General features: G+C 50.3%; 1 protein-coding gene across 8 annotated transcripts in view; it reads left to right on the forward strand.

Annotated features, from left to right (window-relative positions):
* ACACA (acetyl-CoA carboxylase alpha) overlaps positions 1-20,965 on the forward strand; it is a 104,836-nt gene extending 83,871 nt beyond the window's left edge. For all 8 annotated transcript variants that reach the window (XM_048324741.1, XM_048324742.1, XM_048324739.1 and 5 more), the window contains 9 exons: positions 314-410; positions 1,845-1,941; positions 2,557-2,692; positions 7,924-8,101; positions 8,364-8,476; positions 15,137-15,291; positions 15,538-15,708; positions 18,258-18,394; positions 18,693-20,965. In XM_048324741.1, the coding sequence (XP_048180698.1) occupies positions 314-410; positions 1,845-1,941; positions 2,557-2,692; positions 7,924-8,101; positions 8,364-8,476; positions 15,137-15,291; positions 15,538-15,708; positions 18,258-18,394; positions 18,693-18,819 (1,211 nt within the window). In that variant the 3' untranslated portion in view covers positions 18,820-20,965. The remainder of the gene's footprint in view (positions 1-313; positions 411-1,844; positions 1,942-2,556; positions 2,693-7,923; positions 8,102-8,363; positions 8,477-15,136; positions 15,292-15,537; positions 15,709-18,257; positions 18,395-18,692) is intronic.
* Positions 20,966-21,267: the final 302 nt, after the last annotated feature.

Raw genomic sequence — 21,267 nt, forward strand, 5'->3', positions numbered from 1 at the left:
TAAAAGCACGGGAAGTCCCTCTGCTCTCCAAACCCCATCGTTTAACAATAAATGATGCTTTTGCTGATAAATTGCTGTCTTTATGCAGAGTAGGAAATGAAATAAGACATGATGGCTGAAGGCAGACAAATGCTCAGCTGTCTAATGTTCCCTTGTATTGTCATCTATTTAAAATTAAATAAATAAAAAGACAGTGCCATGTTCTCCAGTTGGCATTTTTAAGCAAGTTTGAGTTGCTGCTTTGATATTCTGTTTTCTTTCTTCCCTCTCTCCTTCCACCTTTGATATTTCCCTTTTTTCCCCTTCCCTTTAGATCAGAAAGGGCAGTGGCTGAGTGGGTTCTTTGACCACGGGTCATTCCTGGAGATCATGCAGCCCTGGGCACAGACAGTCGTGGTGGGGAGAGCAAGGTAAGTTCTGAGGGGTGTTTTAGACAATTGTAGAAATCAAGTTTGGGTTATGCTTTGCATTTCTCTAGAACACAACATCCTGTGATTATTTCTCTCTCTACGTGTATGTATATCTATCTAATAGGAAGAGTTGGAAAGAAAGGGATGAGATGACCTCTAAGGTCCCTTCCAACCCAACCCATTCCATGGCTCTATAACTCTATAATTTAAAGGCTTCCAGGCTAAGCAGTGTGTGCCAGGGTTGGAAATCAATGATTTGGCAAAGCCAGAAGCTCTCTGTCCATGGTCAGCTTCACTTGCAGTTCCTTTCTTCTGACAAATTCCAAGTGGCTCTGGACTTTCACACAGCAGGGATATATAACACAAATGAAACAGACTCCTTTCAAAAGCAGTGGCACTTTGAAAAAAACAAATATGAGTGTATTCTTCTGGGATTGTTCCTGTAAGTGCTGCCAAAACTCATCTCTTGTATGTATGTTTGGAATATGTGTGCTGTTGGCTGTAAATTGTCTTTTATTATTCTATGGCAACTTGTCCAGGGACACACTATAAAACAAGATGTAGCATCTTCATGTGCTAGCCTGATAAAATTTATATGAAGTATTATGGAAAACAGAAGTTGTTTTGAGCTGTTTTCAAGTTCAATAAATAACTGTAATACTTGGATAAAGATGTTCTTTATTAGGTCACATGGGCCCTAATATAGAAGTTATAAGTTACCGATTTAAGACGGCTTCTGCAATTACGGGGTTCCAGCAGACTCTTAATCATAGGGAATAGGAATATTTCCAGCCCCTCAGTGCACGTGGGCCCTGTCTCTTCCCTGCCTGTTTGTGTGTCATCAGCTTGGGGTGGCTGGGGAGGGAGCAGGGGCTCTGCTGGGACTGTCCTGGGAGCGCAGAGCTGGCGTTGCCGGCGCATCGATGGCTTTTGTGTTCAGGAGGGCTTGGATCCCCTGGGGGGCAGAGCTGGGCATCCTCCCTGGTGCTGGCACTCCTGCCCATCTCTCTGTCCCTGCCCCCTTCCCACGTGGCAGTCACCCTGCAGCAGCAGATCTGGGGAAAACACGGGAAGTGTTTAAAGTCCCTCCCGAGCCATTCAGGGATTCTGTGTTTTTCCATAGTTGAGACCATCAGAACCAGAATCTGGGTGATGGCAGCCGAAGGGCAGTGGATACATGAATTTATCATTCAAAATCTGGGTTAGGTTTGCTCTATTTATTATTCAGTAAGGAATGTGCTTGTTTTTGGAATAGATTTTGCTTTGAGATCTGTGACCCCTCTGGAACTCTCCAGCCTCGTGCCTCAACTCTGCAAAAGGCCAGAACGCCGCTCCTGTTATTTGTCTCTCCTGGGTGTTTGGATGTGAATTGGGAAAACTGTCTCACTGTGTAATAGCAGGAGTAGGAATTGTGTGTGTCTCACCTGTTTGCAGGCTGGGAGGAATACCTGTAGGAGTGGTTGCCGTGGAAACAAGGACGGTGGAGCTCAGCATTCCCGCTGATCCCGCAAACCTGGACTCGGAGGCCAAGGTGGGTGGGTCGTGTGCTTCTGTCCTTGTTTGTCCTGTGGTACCAATGTGCAGCCATTCCTGGTGAGCTGGGAATGCCTGGCAGCTGCTGGGAACAGCCCCGGGGCTGTTGTGTGGCCCTTCCTACAGGAGACACATCCCCAGCAGTTCTGCTTCCCTCAGGACTCAGAGGAGGGCAGGGATTAGCACCCAGGAGATGTGACAGCAAAAATCACTTCCCTGCTCTCTTGCTGTGACTGGAGTGTTTCATGGCCTTCCTGCTCTGGCACTTTGCTGTTCCCCTGCCTGATTTCACAGCCCTGGCCCTGCTTCATCTCTCGGGGGTTTTCTCCTCTCCATGTCCTTTTCTTTCTCTTCTCCTTCCCCTCCTTACAGCATCACAGTGTCAGGTTTTCCATACCATCTCTTTTCTTAGCTAAATTAGTGGGAATGCTGCTATCAAAGTTGGTGACAAAAAGATTGTCCCAGTTTTCCCATGGCCAAGCAGATCCTACACATTTCATGTGCCATGTTCCTCATTGTTTATGCCACATCATGGCTCCTGTTGATTTTTCTATGTTTTAACTCTTACACTAATGTGCTTCAAGGCCTGACAGTGGATTTTTCTTCCCTCCAGATAATCCAGCAGGCTGGGCAGGTGTGGTTCCCTGACTCTGCCTTCAAAACAGCCCAGGCAATCAAGGACTTCAACAAGGAAGGGCTGCCCCTGATGGTCTTTGCAAACTGGAGAGGCTTCTCTGGGGGAATGAAAGGTAAGGAGCAGCTTGGTGCTGTCCTGGGGGTGGTTTGTGTTGGCTGCTCAGGGCACCACAGAGTGCTGCTTGAAATTTTGTGAAGAGCCAAGGATGTGAGATTGATACCATAAAATTTAAAGAAGGAAAAGGTTAGATCAGGAGAAGTTATGGGAGCACTGAGCTGGTGGAAGTTCTCGGAGGCTGCTGGGCACAAGGCAAAGCCTTTGAGCTTGCAGATGCAAAGGTGGGAGGTGGCAAAAGACGGCAAAATTCTCCCTGGAAAACACCCATTGCCTTTGGGGGTGGATTCTGCTCCCTGTGCTGCTACTGCACCCCCTGCATGAGGTGCTTTCCCAGCTACACAACTCACTGGGAAGCTGTTGATGTAATTTTACCTTATTTATTTACCTTATTTAGTCCTTAAATATTGTTTTACCTTAAAATGCAAGATCTGGCCTTGCTGGGTTCCTCAGGAACTGAGTTTTAGCTTTGGAGTTGGGTGGAACAGGCAGCATGAGGATGTTAATATTTATATTGCATATCCCAACTTATTCCAGCCAGCTGGCAGGAGGAGGAGGAGGGAAGGACAGAGCCATTGTAGTTTGCACCTTGCTCCGTGCTTTTTCCAGCCTCCTGCTTGCTGCTGGTGTCTCCTGACACTCTCAGTGTCCCTTGGGGAGTTGTTTGCAGTTTTGGTTTCAGTGCTGGCTGGGGATTATGCAGGGAGGGAAAATAAACAATTATGCCACCCCTCAGTGCACACAAACACACTGCCAGGAGCCGACTGCACTGTGGGTAAAATGACTCCAAAATTGTGTGTAATGAGTAGGAAAAGATTAGAGACAGCTCTTGCTATGCTGAAAATTGACATTAGTGAAGGAGGAGGGGGAAAAAAAAAAAAAGAGGGAAAAAAAGAACCCCCCTCTTTCCTAGTCAGCCTGGGAGGTCTAATTCCTGCCGTAAAATAAATAAATAACGCCCTAAATAAAGGCAGCTCGTGATGGTGCTGGTTTCCCCAATGAGCTCTCTCCGTGGCCAGAAGGCTCCTGAGCATAATGCAAAATTAAATTATAAAAAACTGGCTGGAATATTCCTCTGGAAGAGCCATTTGGCAGGGGTTTATTTGGGCGAACCGGCGGTGACCCACGACGGGGAGACATGAAGCGTGAAATTCCCTGGAAATTAGCACCAGGGTCCTGGGCTCGGCAGGGAGGGTTTGATCACATGCAAATCCCCCGACATCCAGCCGCCCGTGCTGGCGGGGGCTCCTGTTTTACTTCTCCTTTTTGCCCGGGACAGGTTATAAATAACAATAAAAAAGGATATAAAAGAATCCGGCCGAGTGAAAAGGCCGGTTTGGAGCTCGGGTTGCCTGGGTGCTGAGCTCTGGTTGGTTGTGTGTGGGATGGCTTTTTGGGGTGTCTTGGTCCCATCTGATGTTCCAGCCAGGCTGGTGGGATCTGCTCCAGCTCCAGAGGAGCAGAGAGGGCTCTGAGTGCTGGGATTTACACACACAGGGACGTGGGGACACCTCCAGCAGGCTGGGTGTCCCTGTGGGGATACTGGGGGACACTGGGCTCAGGGCAGCAGCGAGGGGGACAGAGCTCTGTGGGCACTGCCCACCCTCCTGCAAACCCAGCTCTGCTCTGCTGGGGACATCCTGCAGCGTCTCTGCCTTGCCAGTGGCTGCTCATGGAAACCCAGACTGGTTTGGGTTGGGAGGGATGTTAAAGATCACTTCATTCCATGGGCAGGGACTCCTTCCGTTAGGCCAGGTTGCTCAGATTAGGCTGTGGTTTAAATTGATACAGGAATTTTGGCTTGGAGCACTGTGGGGACCCTTTGGAAGTCAGGGTCAGGAAGGAGAATGCTCCTCAGCAGAGTTTACAGCCAGCTCTGGGAGCACCCAGGGTGTCTCCAGCCCCAGGAACAGCAGCAGCTCCACTGGCCTTGGTGGAGTGTGAAAGGAAGCCAGCACTTGGTTCTATTTGATAATAAATATTAGGGTTTAATCAGTTATTCAGTCAGGATCCTGAGGCTGCTGGGACATTCCAGGACAATGCAGTGCTGGATAGCAGGGTCCCAGAGGGACCAGCTCTGTGCACAACCACAGAGGGGTGATGTTCATCCTCCTGGAAGGCTGATCCCAAAAGATCCATAGGCACAGCAATACTTCCCTGACCACCTGCTGGCACCTGGGAAATAAAATCCTTTCCTGATGCCACCTGGTAAACCTGAGGGAGGTTTGGAGCTGTGAGAAAGCATCAAGTTCCCCCAATTTCTCTGCTCCTCCTCCCTCTGCCCTGTTCAAACAATTAGTGCTGCTCTTCTCTGCACTTCACCTGAGTAAAATATATACCCATGGCAGGAGTGAAAAATGTATTGCTAATTACACAATTATTTTATTATGTAGCACTAGTAAAAAATGTCTAGTAAGGAATTAATTCAGTTAAAATAATTTGAATCAAGCAATTATTTTCTTAACACTAGAATTAGCGGAAAGTACTTCAAGTGGTTTATTACTAGCACTACATAATAAAATAATTGTATAATTAGTAATAAATTTGTCACCCCTTTTGAGTCCTTTTCTTTGCTCAGGACAAAGGGAAAGGTTGGAGTTTTGTTTGGTTCTCAGTCCCCACTGTCTCTGCTGGGATTTATGTTTATTCCCAATTAGAGGGAATAAATTGTTCTTCCCTTTGTCAGCATTTGATACCTCTTAAATAACATGAAATTCCTTTTCTTGGTGTTTGGGCAATGACCTTGGGAATGAAATGGAGAGATCATATCAGTGCCTCTGGTACTAATATATATTTATATATATATTTGTTTGTGTATATATATATATAAAATATAGAAGAGTGTGTGTTTCCCAAAGAGCTGATTGCTTTATTATGTTTATGTTAATGCTGAACACTAAAATGAGGGTTAAATGACAAAGGGACCTTGGCTGGAGTCTCTTTCTTCCCCAGAAATGAGGCTTTTCTCAAGGGATAGAAGGATTTTCGATGAATCAAAGTGTCTCAGTGTTTTCAGGCTGTTGCTATTGCAGCAGGTGTGAGGTACATTAATGCAGCTCCTTAATTTTCTCTGCACTGGTATTTTAATGGCCAGAAAAAATGAGGCAAACTGGGAGGGTCCAAGCAAAGAACCCGAATGATGGAGGGGGCTGGAAGAGAGATGAGGGATGGGTACCTGTCGTGTCTGAGGACAAACCCCACTGAAAATCCTCCTGCTATTTGTAGTGAGCCTGAAGGAGTGCAGACATTATGTAGGGTGGTACAAGGGGTAGTGACATGAAATTAATGGGGAGGGAGGGGAAGTTTGGCTGAGTTCTGAGGGAAATCTCATCTATTTGGCTGTGGAAATGCCCCTAAAGAAGCAGTAGATTTATTGTTTGGGGTTTCTAAATGGGAGCTTTCAAAAGCACTGTGGAAGAACAGGTCCTGTGTGAACAAAGAGGTGGGCTAGATGAGCCTAATAACTATTTCTCATTTCTTGTATTTTGATTTAATACTTCTAGATATAATTATATGTAACAAAATATATATATTCAAGAGTGCCCGTTTCCATTACAAACTGTATCCATTAGAAACTATATCATCTCATAGAAATTCTTCTGCCTTCCCTTTTTCTCTTTTATTTAAATCACCTTTGGGGCTGATATTTTCAATGTACTGTCTTTACACAGTGGAGTTGTTCTTATTAATTTTGAGCAAAATGCCTTAAACAAATTTTAATGGAAGAAGAGCAGAGTGCTGTTCCCCATCCCTCCCCACACACGTTTTTATGAAGATCTGGAAAAGCTCTGCTGCCCTTAGGTGCATTTCATTCACATTACGTGAGTTGTGGGAGAGGTCCAGGGGTAGTAAGTCTGAAATTGGGCAGTACAGTCATACCCAGCCTGATTTCCCAAACTGTGGGAATGCTTGTGGACTCAGGGATGGATCATTCCCAGGGCACCTGGTGTAGAACTGAGGACCTGCAGCCCTGGCATAGATGTGGTTTCATGGAAAGTCACCAGACTGGATTTCCAGAGAGGAGGTCCCATGCCTGGGAGCAGGAGTGATGTGGGAATATCCTGCAGGCTGGAGGGGGACTTTCCCGAGGGTATGGAGTGACAGGACAGGGGGAATGGCCTTAGCCTGAAGGAGGGTACATTTAGATGGGATGTCAGGAAGAAATTCTTCCCTGTGAGGGTGGGGAGGCCCTGGCACAGGGTGCCCAGAGAAGCTGTGGCTGCCCCATGCCTGGAAGAGCCCAAGGTGATGAGCTGTGACTCCAGGCTGTGTGTCCTTTTCCCAGACATGTCTGACCGGCTGTGTGTCCTTGTCCCAGACATGTCTGACCGGCTGTGTGTCCTTTCCCAGACATGTCTGACCGGCTGTGTGTCCTTTCCCAGACATGTCTGACCGGCTGTGTGTCCTTTCCCAGACATGTCTGACCGGCTGTGTGTCCTTGTCCCAGACATGTCTGACCGGCTGTGTGTCCTTTCCCAGACATGTCTGACCGGCTGTGTGTCCTTGTCCCAGACATGTCTGACCGGCTGTGTGTCCTTTCCCAGACATGTCTGACCGGCTGTGTGTCCTTGTCCCAGACATGTCTGACCGGCTGTGTGTCCTTGTCCCAGACATGTCTGACCGGCTGTGTGTCCTTTCCCAGACATGTCTGACCGGCTGTGTGTCCTTGTCCCAGACATGTCTGACCGGCTGTGTGTCCTTTCCCAGACATGTCTGACCGGCTGTGTGTCCTTGTCCCAGACATGTCTGACCGGCTGTGTGTCCTTGTCCCAGACATGTCTGACCGGCTGTGTGTCCTTTCCCAGACATGTCTGACCGGCTGTGTGTCCTTTCCCAGACATGTCTGACCGGCTGTGTGTCCTTGTCCCAGACATGTCTGACCGGCTGTGTGTCCTTGTCCCAGACATGTCTGACCGGCTGTGTGTCCTTTCCCAGACATGTCTGACCAGCTGTGTGTCCTTGTCCCAGACATATCTGACCAGCTGTGTGTCCTTTCCCAGACATGTCTGACCAGCTGTGTGTCCTTGTCCCAGACATGTCTGACCAGCTGTGTGTCCTTGTCCCAGACATGTCTGACCAGCTGTGTGTCCTTGTCCCAGACATATCTGACCAGCTGTGTGTCCTTGTCCCAGACATGTCTGACCAGCTGTGTGTCCTTGTCCCAGACATATCTGACCAGCTGTGTGTCCTTTCCCAGACATATCTGACCGGCTGTGTGTCCTTTCCCAGACATGTATGACCAGGTGCTGAAGTTTGGGGCCTACATCGTGGATGGTCTCCGGGAGTACCAGCAGCCCGTGCTCATCTACATCCCGCCGCAGGGTGAGCTGCGAGGCGGCTCCTGGGTGGTCATCGACCCCACCATCAACCCCCGGCACATGGAGATGTACGCGGACCGGGAGAGCAGGTATGGATCCCCCTCCCTGCAGCCACCAGCTGGGGCTGCCCAGGCTGCTCCCTGTGGGCTGGAGCAGCTTCCATGGGCTTGGACACTCCCCAGCTGGAACCTCGTGTGTGTTCTTGGCTTGGATAAACCAGAGCTGAAAGTTCTCTCTTTGTTTTGTCTCCCTCTGCATTCTCTTACTTTTCACACACATTGAACCATTCCATTTTGTGTCTGATGACCTGAAAGTCAGGTGCAAGAAGTGCCTTTCTTTTCTGTTTTCCAGAGGAGGGATCCTGGAGCCGGAGGGGACGGTGGAGATCCGGTTCCGCAGGAAGGACCTGGTGAAGACGATGCGCAGGATGGACCCGGTGTACACCCACCTGGCCGAGCGCCTCGGTACGTGGGACGCCCTCCCAAGGGGCACTGGGACCTGGGGCACCCCTCACAGAGGGGCACTGAGGCATTTGATCAGAGTCATTTTCATTTTTATTTCCTGTTGTCTGACTTGGGAAGAAAACCAGATGAGAGCACTGTGTGTGTGTACATGTGAGGTGATACTCATGCATGCTCAGCATACCCAGGGTGTGTAATATAGTGGGGTTTCGAGGTGATTTCTCTTTTTTTATTATATTTTATTGACTGGCTCTCACAACAGACCCCTATTACAAAGGCCTGAGTCTAATTTCCAGCTCAGCAATTGCTCAGCTCACTAAAACCTTGTGGGCCAAACCTTCAGCGGGCGCCGTTTCATGTAACCAAGGGTTTGATCAAAGACATTTTGGGCTGCTGGACTGTCACTGAGTGTCTGGGGTAGTTTGCAGTAATGATATCCATGTGCTCCTCAGTTTCAAGGGAATAAGGAATATTGTCCATGTCTCTGTAAACAGGGGGATGAGCAGAGCTCAGTGCTGGAACGGCCAGGGTCGCGTTATTACCACGCCTTCCACTCCGAGTGATCCCAGCGCCTGCTGTACACTCAACATCCCAAAATACAGAGTGTTCAGCAAAATGCACTTAATATCAGATATGTTCTCCCTCAGGGGAATGGGCTCTTTAAATAGTTCTTTACTAGCTCTTACTATAAGAGTATAATCTTACAGAGCCTCCTTTTACCTCCAAAATTGACTACGTTTCAGTGGAGGGAGAAGCGTGTGATGTGGGTATGGCTTGAATTTATAAAGCCTTTTGGGATCCTTCAGGAGGAAAAGTGTTCTGCAAATGACTGATAAATCCTGGCTATTGCTGCAGTTACATTTTATTATTTGGCTTTTTTTTTAATTTATGGCAGGGCAACAATTTATATACAAAACAACCCTCCTGATACGCCTCGGGAAGAGAATAATAACGGGTGAAGGGTGAAGGGGTGCTGGGATCAGAGCACTGACTGCAGAGCAGGTTCTACCCATGCCTTTGATTGATCCAAGGCATTTATTTTTTTTTTTTTGAATGATCTTATGTTGACTCTTTGTTTGCTCTGCCTGTGCTGATTGTTTTCGGGGTAAGAAGCAGGTTGGGTGTGGAGCAGCACAAGGCAGCAACTTTTTATCCAAGTTTTGTCCAAATTCTGACCTTGTTCTTGTCCATGATGTGTCACTGTGTGAGAGTGGGCGTGGATACCCCGTTGCATGGATGGGTTTGTTGTCTGTGTCTGCTGGTGGGCAGCTGACTGAGGGTGACCTCACTGTGGCCTTCCAGTACCTGAAGGAGATGGCAAGAAAGATGGAGAGAGACTCTTTACAAGGGTCTGGAGTGACAGGACAAGGGGGAATGGCTTCCCACTGATGGAGGGCAGGGTTAGATTGAATGTTTGGAAGAAATCATTCCCTGGGAGGGTGCTGAGGCCCTGGCACAGGGTGCCCAAAGAAGCTGTGGCTGCCCCATCCCTGGAAGTGTCCAAGACCAGGTTGGATGGAGCTTGGAGCAGCCTGGGATAGTGGCAGGTATCCCTGCTCATGGCAGGGGATGGAATTGAGATGATCTTTAAAGTCCTTTTCAACTCAAACCAGTCTATTATTCTATGATTCTATGACTTAAATCCCAGTTTTTAAGTTTGTAGTTGCAGCAAGGAGGTTATTTTCAGAAAACCTCACTTTTGTCTTCTGTCAGACTTGACAGTGTCTCTTTCAGAGCAAAGGGACAGTGACTGCCCCAGATCATGGGGACACAGCTCAGAGTCCCCAAAAAAACTCTCCAGAGGTCTTCAGTGGAGTTCCCCCTCCCAGGCAGGCAGCTCCCCCTCCCGTGGGTGTCTGTCCGACAGGGAGAGCGGGAATCTCCAGGGAAAGAGAAATCAGATGTGTGCTTAGGGAAGGGAATGTGCAGATAAATGGCCTTGCCCTGCTGCTGGGAGCATTTACCTTCACCTCCCCACAAACAGCCTGGCTGTGCCAGCAGCAAACCAACCCCCTGCTCCAGGGGGCTTCGGATGGATCCGTCCCCAGGAGCGGAGCCACTGGAATGCTGTGGACAAAGGCTGGAGGGTGGAAATCCTGGAGGGAGGGGGAGCAGAGCATCACCTTCACTCACTGTCCTCATTCCCCACCCTGGTCACCTGTGTGGGTGCAGGACACCTGCAGGCCACTCTTGAGTCCTGTGGGACACTGGAAAAAAAGCACAGGGAAAGACGGGATAGAGTTTTCTGCCGACAGCCTCAAAATCCCAGCGCCATGTGAGGAGGCAGGAGCCTGGTCGGGGCTTTTTCCCCCCTCTTCCTCTACAGGGTAATTACTCCCAGCAAACTCCATACACTTTAATTAAAATGACTGCAACACAAGAGCGAGTCACTTACAACTGTACATAGGGAGAGCTCTAAAAGCTTCAGTCACTGATAAGCATCTCCCTGAGATGGATCGTAATTGCTCCCAGCATCGGGTGATCATTGCCGTTGTTTTGCCACTAATTCCATACCAGAGCAGGAAAGCCAAGATAGCAGGACACACTAAATTGCATAATTTTTTTTTTTGGTCTTTTTTTTTTTTTTTCTGGTTTTCTTTCTGGCCAATTTAAAATTTGTCAAAGTCGGTCTTCTTCTGGATCACTGCCCTTTGATATTTCGCGCACTCCATTTGCCACAAACAAGCCGCAGGGCCGCAGTTCATGCTGACTCCAGCAGAAGCAGAGAAAGCTCCATTTATCTTACACTGCCTGCTGAATTCTTACTCATTAGCTGGGGGTTCACTGCCTCTCTTTAACCCCTGAGTGGCTGTCATCCCTCCCTGGAGCTCCGGAGAGAGGCATGAGGGAGACGCTCTCCCACGCGGGCTCGGTCGGGAGACGCCGGGGTTGGACTTGGCAGTTGGGGAGTGGGAGAGCAGGGGAGGCTGGCAGATATTGAATAATTTGACATAAATCTGTTCATTATCAATTCTCCAGCACGATTGCTGAAATGTTGATTAGCCCTGTGGTTTATTGAAGTGTCACTCAGAGTTGGGCTGTTCCAGGCGGCGCGGAGCGAAGGGCAGGGGGAGAGAGGGTGGCCCTCATCCTGCCCCAGAGCACGTTCCCAGGTGGAAGAGGTGTGCAGGGACAACAGGGATCACCCAGAAATGCAGGAACAGTGCAGGCTGCGAGCCTTGGGCCAGAGTTACAAATACAGAGCTTCAGTTTTACTTATTTATTACAATTAGACTAAAACATGTAGGAGTGGAGTGAAAACAAGTGGTGCCACACAGATTCTGTACCTTGTGTCAGAGGTGCAGAGAAATGGGTGGTGGAATATGAGTGAAAGGAATGGCAGAACGGCTCCAGTTAGAGCAAGATTGGATATTGTATTTCCATGTTTCTTGTAGGAAAAGGGCAGCATCCAGTTGTCCCCTGATGCGTTGTGACAGTGGGAATGTCCTCCTTGGTGATCCTGTGAGGTGTTCCTGTGTGCTGGAATGCACCTCTAATTTTATTTATTTCATGTATTTAGTTTCCTAGGGCAGTCAGTCTGTGCTGCTGGGGCTTGGTTCACACCTTATTTGGCTGAGGAGCATCCAGAATTGTCTTTAAATTTCCAAGTAACGAGTGAACACTCGAGTGTTCAGCACTCAGCTCCACTTCAGCACAGCAGCTCCTCTCTGAAAATAAACATTTTGGGGTGCGGGACCAGAACTGATCCCAAGTGCCAGTTTTTCAGGAAAAACTGGGAGAAACACTGCTCTTTTGATTCCATCTCTCATGGAGTGTTGGATAAACACAGTCAGGTTGTAGCTTTGTGTTTTAGATGATGCTGGTTTCAGTAGCTGCTTCCATGAGCAGGTGCTGCTGCATTTAAATTGGTTTTAATTCACAATAACAAGGCTCCAAGTGCAAGTCCTGCTTTCTGTCAGCTCCTCCGTGGCCCTTGGCACCTGGGATATCCTCCCAGGAGGGCTGTGGGGAGGAATTTTTGGAGTTATGTCCCTGCCACACTTCACCTGTTCGGAGATGAGACCTCGGGAGCAAAGAGTGGGAAGGGGCGGGGTGGGAATCACAGGGAGCTGCTGTACAAGGGTATTTCCAGCCCGTGCCACGAGCATGTGTGACCTTCACTGGCTGTTCATGCTGCACCTTTCCAACATAAATCCTGCTGAATATTTAGTGAAGCAATTACAGCCTGTCTCATTTAAAGAAACAAGAGACAATCCAAAAATGCCTGTCTCTGCAGGGACGTGAGGGGCTCCCTGTGACCTTCCCTGTCCCCTCTGGAGCAGCTCCCTCCAGCTGGGCTGGGGGGAGTTCCCTGGGCAGCCTGGACACCTTTGGCACTTTTGCTGCCTTTGCTGAATTTCATGGAATCCCAGGATGGCTGGGATTAGGAGGGACCTTAAAGATCACCTCATCCCACCCCTCTGCCATGGGCAGGGACACCTTCCACTGTCCCAGGCTGCTCCAAGCCCCAATGTCCAGCCTGGCCTTGGGCACTGCCAGGGATCCAGGGGCAGCCCCAGCTGCTCTGAGCACCCTGTGCCAGGGCCTCCCCACCCTCACAGGGGAGAAAAAGTCTGTGTCTGGCAAGAGTTTTGCTAAAAGCAGGAGAGAAGGTGAGATTTGGGTGGGGGCTGTGGTTGCAGGTGTGGAAATGAGGTGGGACCCCAAAGCTGCTGCCTCCCCAGGGGTCTTTTCAGCTTGGGTTAAGGCAGCTTTGCTACTGATTAAAAAAAGAAGAGAAGAGAGTGTAGAACCAGGAGGTGTTGGGGTGTTCTTCCCGTGGGTGGGCTCTGAAGGTGCTGGGAGCAGAACTGAGATGTTTTCCAGCCCCTTCCCAGCCTGGCACTCTCTGGAGCCACAGTGATGTGGAGGCTGCAGAGCAAACTGCAGTCCAAGAGAAATGTGACGTTCTACGGCACTCAGGAGCTGCCTTGGAGAGTGTCCTGTGCTCCCTGCTGAGTTGGGAAGGTCACACATGTTCCTTGTCGTGCCCCACCTGCGTGCCAGGCTCACTCCTCATGGAATGGGGCTGTCTCGGAGCGCTGCTCCTTTTGTTTCCCTATTGATTAGCAGCCAATCCATACCCAGAGGTCTATAATGTTCCTATGATTTAAACTTTAACAGTTTCATTAACTGTCAAGTACCTCTAGAGCAAAGGAATCCCATATTTTAACTCCCCTCTCTTTGCCAGGATAAGATTTGTGGAAGGAGACTTCTTTCTTTTTTTTTTTTTTTTTTTTTTCCCCCCCCTGAGAAATAAATAAATAAATAAAGCCCAGGCTTTCTGAAAAACCCTGAGGCCTCAAGATCTGACTAGGAAAGAAAGAAAACCATTCCAAGATATTTAATTGTACAGGGGGCTTACGGGATTGATCGAGAGCTTAGCTTTTTACAATAGTCCAGTGAATAAGAAATGCTCCTGACAAACGATCGATGATGGGATAATCACTCTTTATCCCCCCTCCTCATTGTTACCTTCTTTCTTCCAGGAGAACAGGGTTCAGAAGTCAAAAATCTTTATAGACGCTGCTTTTAAATTAAGCAGAAAATAGACATTGACATATTTGTTAATCTCACCTAAATCATTACTGGGCCTGGCTGGGTGGACTCGGTGGCAGGGGCTGGAATTCACCAGCGGGGCTGCCTTGAGTGCTCGTGTTGCCATTAAAGCCAGGGAGCCTGGGAGTTCAGCGTGGATAAATATAGAGAATTTTTTATTCTGAAGGTTATAAGGGGAGCTTCTCTTAATTAAAACCTTCTTACTCGGATCTGAAGGGTTAGGTAACATTTATATTGGTAGGCACAGAAACAACATTCCTTCCCTGGGAAGGACCTTTGTCTGGAGGGCCTATGCCTTGGAAAAACACACGTATGGGGTGTGTGAGCAGGCACTGGAGTGCTCAGGCTGCTGGGGAGCTCATCCCTTTGGACCAGCAGCCTTGGATTATCGTGTCTGTGGGAGTGAGCCATGCAAGGAGCAGCAGCATCCTGCAGGTGCAGCGGGATGCTGCTCCCAGGATGATGTCTCAGCTTCCAGCTGTGGTTTAGAGGCTTCCTGAGAACAGATTAATATCTGATCTTCATGCTCAGGAGCCTGTGCTGGAATTTCCTTGCATGAATTTGTCTGATCACCCTCTGTGAGCCCGTTTGGGCCCAGTGACAGCGAATTCCAGCCTTGGGTTCTGCACTGGCTGCAGTTGGTCCCTCTTGGGGTTTCTGTAAAGCTTTGCCCAGTGGTTTAAGCTGGGTTTGCTGGGTTGGGATTGCTCTGGCTTCCTGCTGTGATTGCAGAGCCCCTGGAGTAGGCTCTGGCAGGCACCAGCCTAAAGGAGGACTTGCAGTGGTGAAGGTGGTGTGCCATGGTCTGTGTTTGCTGCTAAATGAACAGCGTGCTGGGACATTATTCTTTTTTAGGAGTAAGTCCCGTAAATGTCACTTAATTGATGGCTCAGATCATTGGCATTTAAAGGGAACAGAGTTTCTGTGGTGAAAGCACCCTCAGAGCTCTTGCCTGGCACAAAATCTGGGCTGGACCACTGGGGTTCGCTGGGCACTGCTGGGAGCTGATGCTCCGGGGTTTGTCCTTTGGCTTTTCCAACCTCTGGACTGCCTGGAGCTGCACCCCCGAGCTTTCCCCAGGCTCTGAGCTGTGTCTGGTTTCAGGCACCCCCGAGCTGAGCCCGGCTGACAGGAAGGAGCTGGAGGCGAAGCTGAAGGAGCGGGAGGAGTTCCTGATCCCGATGTACCAGCAGGTGGCCGTGCAGTTCGCTGACCTGCACGACACCCCCGGCAGGATGCAGGAGAAAGGGACCATAACCGTGAGTATCCCCGAGCTTCCCGTGGGATGGGGCCGGAGCCTGACCATTCCAGGATTCTGTGTAGCCCCAGTGCTGTGGCAGGGTGGGAATCCCCCGAGCTCAGGCGTGGGAGTCTCCACGTTCCTCCTGTGCCAGGGGACAGAAGGAGTCCCAGCCTGGATTTCCCTTGGGGAACGAGGTGTCTCTGTTCCTCCGTGTCGGTGTCGTCCCTCACTCCTTTCCCCTCCCCGCCTGTGCCTTGGGCAGGACGTCCTGGACTGGAAAACTTCCCGCACCTTCTTCTACTGGCGGCTGCGGCGGCTGCTGCTGGAGGACGTGGTGAAGGGGAAGATCCACGCGGCCAATCCCGAGCTGACGGACGGGCAGATCCAGGCCATGCTGCGCCGCTGGTTCGTGGAGGTGGAGGGCACGGTCAAGGTCAGTCGGCAGCGGTGCCACCCGCTCCTCCCAGGCTGCCCCAGGGCCACCCTGACCCCCTTCCCAGGGGCACGGGGATGGGGGGATGGACCACAGAGACAGTGGGGATTCCTTTAATGATTGTGCTCAACCTGCAGGCTCTGAAGGGCAAGCTCTGGGGCTGGTTTTGTCCCAAGCCTCCAGTCTCACTATTTTATTTTATTTTATTTTATTTTATTTATTATTTTTTATTTTATTCTATTTTTATTTTATTTTAATTTTTTTATTCTATTTTTATTTTATTCTATTTTATTTTACTTTTATTTTTATTTTTTATTATTTTTTATTTATTTTATTTTATATTATTTTATTTTACTATGTTATTTTATTTTATTCTATTTTAATCTATTCTATTCTATTTTTTATTGCATCTAATTTTATTTATTTTACTTATTTTTATGTATTTAATTATTTAATTTCCTTTTACTTTTTTACTTTATGTTGCTTTATTTCATTTTCTTTATTTTACTTTATTTTACTTCATGTCACTTTATTTATTTTACTTTATTTAATTTACTTTATGTCACTTTATTTATTTATTTATTTATTTTACTTTATGTCACTTTATTTATTTTACTTTATTTATTTTACTTTATTTTTTAAAATTCTATTTTATTTCACTGCTTTATTTTTTTATTCTGGTTTTTTTTCATTCCGTTTTTAAAGTCCCCAGCACTCTGGGGTTCCAGGGAAGGGGGGATGTTCTCTGGAGGGCAGCAGCCTTTCCAAGGTAGAGCCTGAGCTCTCCAAAAGCAGGCAGCTCGTTAGCTAATACATTACACCAATCAAGGAGAGTTATCTTAAGCCACAATTAATCTGCTCCCTGGCATATGTTGATAGGGAAGCATCATGCTGTTTCTTAATTAAAAGCAAACGGATTAAAAATGATTAATAAGAGTATTAAATATTCTCCTAAACTAAAAGCTTTGGGAATCTTGGGTAAATGGAGCTTTACACAGGTCTGTGGCTGTATCACAGCTTCCCGGGCTGGGTTTGTCCCCCTTCCCTGGAATCCTCCTTTGTATGCAGGGAATGTTGCTGCGTGGCAGGGGCACGGGCAGGGAGCGAAACCCGACGAGTTTCAAATCATAATAAGGAGAAAAACAATGAAATAAGCAAAATCTCGAAGTGACATGACTGGGCTGAGACAAGCAGAGACATCGTGTGAAAGGAAATAAAATAATCCTGGGGTTTTCAAAGTGTGTCAGGGGCTGGGATGGGCTCTGAACCCAAAATTCCTCCCTGGAGGCTGTGGCTGCCTCTGGATCCCTGAAAGTGCCCAAGGCCAGGCTGGACATTGGGCTTGGAGCAGCCTGGGGCAGTGGGAGGTGTCCACTCTGCACAAGTCCCTGACAGGAGGGGGCAGCCGGGGGGGGTCGGGCTCTGCTGCCAGGGAACAGGGACAGGAGGAGGAGAGGGAACAGCCTCAGGCTGGGCCAGGGGAGGGCCAGGCTAGATACTGGGAAAATTTCTCCATGGAAAGGTTTGTCCAGCCCTGGCACAGCTGCCCAGGGCAGCGTGGAGTCCCCATCCCTGGAGGGATTTAAGAGCCCTGTGGATGTGGCACTTGGGGACATGGTCAGTGGTGGCCTTGGTAGCGCTGGGGGAATGGTTGGACTGGATGATCTCAGAGGTTTTTCCAGCCTTAATGACTCTGTGATTCCCTGGTTCTGTGGTCCAAAGGTGTGGCAGGTTCTGGCTGCAGCAGGGGGTGCCAGGGAGGTGCCACCACGGCATCACCGTCCCCAGCTCATTGTCATTCTGCCTTTGACTTGGTTAGTGATAACAGAGAAGGATAGTGCACCTTTAAATGAGGAGCTTTGTGTTTAATTACCCAAATAAAATGACATAAATATGAATGAGTGCTAATGGCAGTACTTGCTTTTCCGGAAACCATTAACAAAACGGTTCTTAAATGATTTGTAAAGAAAATGAGAGGAGAGGAGAGAAGGCTGTTAGGGGCTCACACATTCCTGAGTTATTACACAGCCAACTATGTAGCAAATATCAGGTGAAATGATCTTGTGAAAGGCAAAAAGGGGGTCGTGGCTGAGGGTTCCAGACACCCTGACCTGCTCTGCCGAGCCCAAGGAGCTGCCTGGGGGCTGGGTTAGGGATTGCTGGGAACACCAGCACAGGGGCAAGCTGGAGGTGATGGGGACATGTGGGTCCCATGGAGGTTCAGCACTGGGAGAAGCCCTGGAGCAGCTGCATCTCAGGTCAGCTGTGTTCCACCAGCATTTGGGAAGCTGATAACCAGGGAAACTGGAGTTTATCTGGGACAGCTCCTGGGATTGATGCAGCTCGTTCTCCGCACCTCCTTGGTCCCCTTCCATCACATTTATGGCAGGAGATGTAAAAGAAAGAAATAATCTGGTGCTGATTGTTAGGTGTGCTTGTGGGGATCCCCAGGCAGGTGTGTGACCCACAGCTGCCAGTCCAGGAACTGAGGGATAAATGTGGGGAGTGGGGCATGGCTGCAGTCCAGGCTGACCTTTGGGTTTTGGCAGGCCTACCTGTGGGACAGCAACAAGGACCTGGTGGAGTGGCTGGAGAAGCAGCTGACGGAGGAGGAGGGCGTTCGCTCGGTCGTGGAGGAGAACATCAAATACATCTCCAGGGATTACGTCCTCAAGCAGATCCGGGGGTGAGTGCAGGGAGGGGGTGTGGGTGCCCTCAGCAGGGGCTGCTGCTGCAATCAGGGATGGCTCCAGAGCTCCTGCCCTCCCCGTGGCCACCCGGGGTCGCACCCTGAGGATTCCAGTCCCCGTGTGGCCGAACTCACCTGCCACGAGCAAACCAAGTGTCCTGAGGGAGCTCTCAGCTGCTCCCAGCTCACCCAGTGCCGTGTCCTCTGTCCCACAGCCCCACATTCCAGCCCCCCAGGAATTCCTGCTGGAAGCTCCGGAACCGGGCTGCCTCACTCCCCTCTCTCCTCTTTGCAGCCTGGTCCAGGCCAATCCCGAGGTTGCCATGGATTCCATCGTGCACATGACCCAGCACATCTCCCCCACGCAGCGAGCCGAGGTGGTGCGGATCCTCTCCAAAATGGACTCGCCTTCTTCCACGTAACTCCATCGATTCCCACACCGCCCGTGCCCGGCGCCGCGGAGGAGGGACTGGGAGCTGGGAACTGCCCTTTGTGTGCTCGGCCGCCGCCGCTGGACCGCCACGGGGAGGCTCAGGGAACGCTGCAACAGTGACAGTTCTATTTTTTCAAATCAGGCTGACCAGAGGAAGTGTGTCCTTTGGCCAGGGACATGAGGAAAATGTATAAACACAAGCGCCTGCGGAACTGCGTCCCCGCTGTCCTCCTGTACCTTATTTATTGAACAGAGCGGGGCTGGCCGGGCCCCGCCGGGCGATGAAGGTGCTCCGGTACCGTGAGGCCTTGGCACGGCAGGGCCCCTGCAGGGACACCCCTGTCCTTCCAGGGACACCCTGCCCTCCTCTCCTCTCCTCCCGCCCGCGCCTGGCAGCGGCAGCTCCGCGCTGACAAGTGCCAATGTCCCCCTGTCCCCTGCCCGGGGACCCCGCAGCCCCTGGCTCTGTCGGTGGTGATTCGTGTGTCACCCTCTGTCAGTGGTGATTTGATTTGTGTGTCCCATGTCTGTCTTGTCTCGTAGATAGAGGAGAACCAGCCTTCAGCTGCTGTGGCCGGGGCTGTGCCCGTGCCCCCAGGAGGCTCCCAGGCTCCCCCAGGGCTGCGAAGGTTTTTGGGGACAGGATTTTGGGGGCTGAACCGCCCCTTGCTTTGCCTTTGTGCCCTTTAGAACAGGCTGTGAATTATGTGAAAGGCCCTTCTGGGAGGAGGTGCAAGAGACCAAAGTGCAGCTGCTCAGCGTTTCTGCTCTCCCTTCCTTGCCTGTTTTCAGGGATAAGGGATGGGGCAGCCCCACTGCGTATCCTTGGTGTAAGTGCTCATCCCTTTCCTGTGGGTAGCAGGAGGCAGATCCAGGCAGCTGAGGTGAGGGAGGAGAAAGGACAGAGCCAGATCCCCTGATGGGGTTGGAACTGCAGAAGGAAATCTCAGTGTGAGGATCTGAGGAGAGCTTTTCTCCATCATCCTGCCCTGCCCCAGAGCTGCCTGTGCTTGGCTGGGGAGGGGCTGCTCTTACTCACCTGGGAATGTAAAAAAACGTTGGGGTTGGTATCTCATTCCAAAGGTCAGGAATAATTGGGTGGCAGGTAAGTGCAGGAAGGGGTGGCAGCTGCCCAGGTCCCCCCAGCTGGCCCAGCCCAGATCCCCACCTTCTTTCTACACGTTTTTTATGTAATAAAAGCTCAGAGAAGCTGCAATGCTAAGGGTAGCACAGCCCACCCCTCACACAGCTCCTGTTACGGAGCTCGTCTGGGCAGTCCCGGGCTCCCACCAATGATGGTCTTGGAAGAATTTCAGATTTTACAGCCCCTCCTTCAGTAGAGCAGGAAGGGCTGTGGGTCAGCAGTATGGTACAGCAGAAGGGCTGTTCTTATGAGAGAATTAATCAATGATGCTGCCAGTGCCTCTCACCTCTCCTTGTTTCCTCCTGAAGTGCAATGCAGCCCTTCTGCCTGTGGTGCCAGTGACTGGAGGTGCCAGCCCGGGGTCGCTGCTCCCCTGCCCGTGGCCAGCAGAGCTCGGCCACCTGCAGGACTTGCTTTTTCTTAACAGTTAAGAACCCTGATTTGATTTAAGGGGGTTTTTTTCCCACTAGAGCCCCCTGAACAAGCCCCAAAGATGCTTTTGCTTACGCCAGGGTGGGCTGCAGCAGAACACACGGACAGAGAATGTGTCAGCCAGGCAGGTCTGGGGCCTGTGGGGCTCCTCCTCCCCTGTCACCAGGATTCCCCCCGTGGTGGTGTCACCAGAGTCCCTTTTCCAGGATATCTGCAGGTGCCATGGGAAGTGTCCCCGTGCCCACTGGAGCTGTTCTGCTACAGCCTCGTGCAGAGCAGCCCCCCATTTCAGTGTTACAGCACTAGGTCGAGCCCCACTTAATTTGGGGGTAAAGCAGCTCCAAAAAAATCTGTTGGGTGACATCGGGGTCTGGCACCGGCCCTGGGGGGGCTGGGCCTGCTGGGGACCCGTGGCAGCAGCACCTGTGATGTCCCCAGGTGTGTGGGGGGGTCACTGGGCAGGGCAGGGTGGGGGAAACCCCCTGGGTACAAACGGTTCTCGCTGGTGCTGAAGTATTTCACTTACCTCAATTTCTTTTAATAAAAAGAATGAATTACAGCTCTGGTGCTGCGAGTGGAATCTCTCGCCCCTGTCCTGGGCACGCCAGGGGAGCTGAGCTTTGCTCGAGGCCAGGACAGGGAGGGTTCTGTGGAGCCCCACCAGGTCAGTTGTGCCCTCACCTGAGCTCCCAGCTCATCCCACAGCGCTGCCCCTCCCCAGGCCCCCACTGCTGCTCCTTCCTGCCCCTGGTCACACTCCCCAGGTGTCCCCAAGCCTGACTGTGGCCACTCCACATTCCCATCCTCCACGATTTATTGTCATCTTTAACGTCACAGTGAATGGGACAAACAGGGAAAAAC

This window comes from Corvus hawaiiensis, chromosome 20 (assembly GCF_020740725.1).
Source record: "Corvus hawaiiensis isolate bCorHaw1 chromosome 20, bCorHaw1.pri.cur, whole genome shotgun sequence".
NCBI classification, from domain to species: Eukaryota; Metazoa; Chordata; class Aves; order Passeriformes; family Corvidae; genus Corvus; species Corvus hawaiiensis.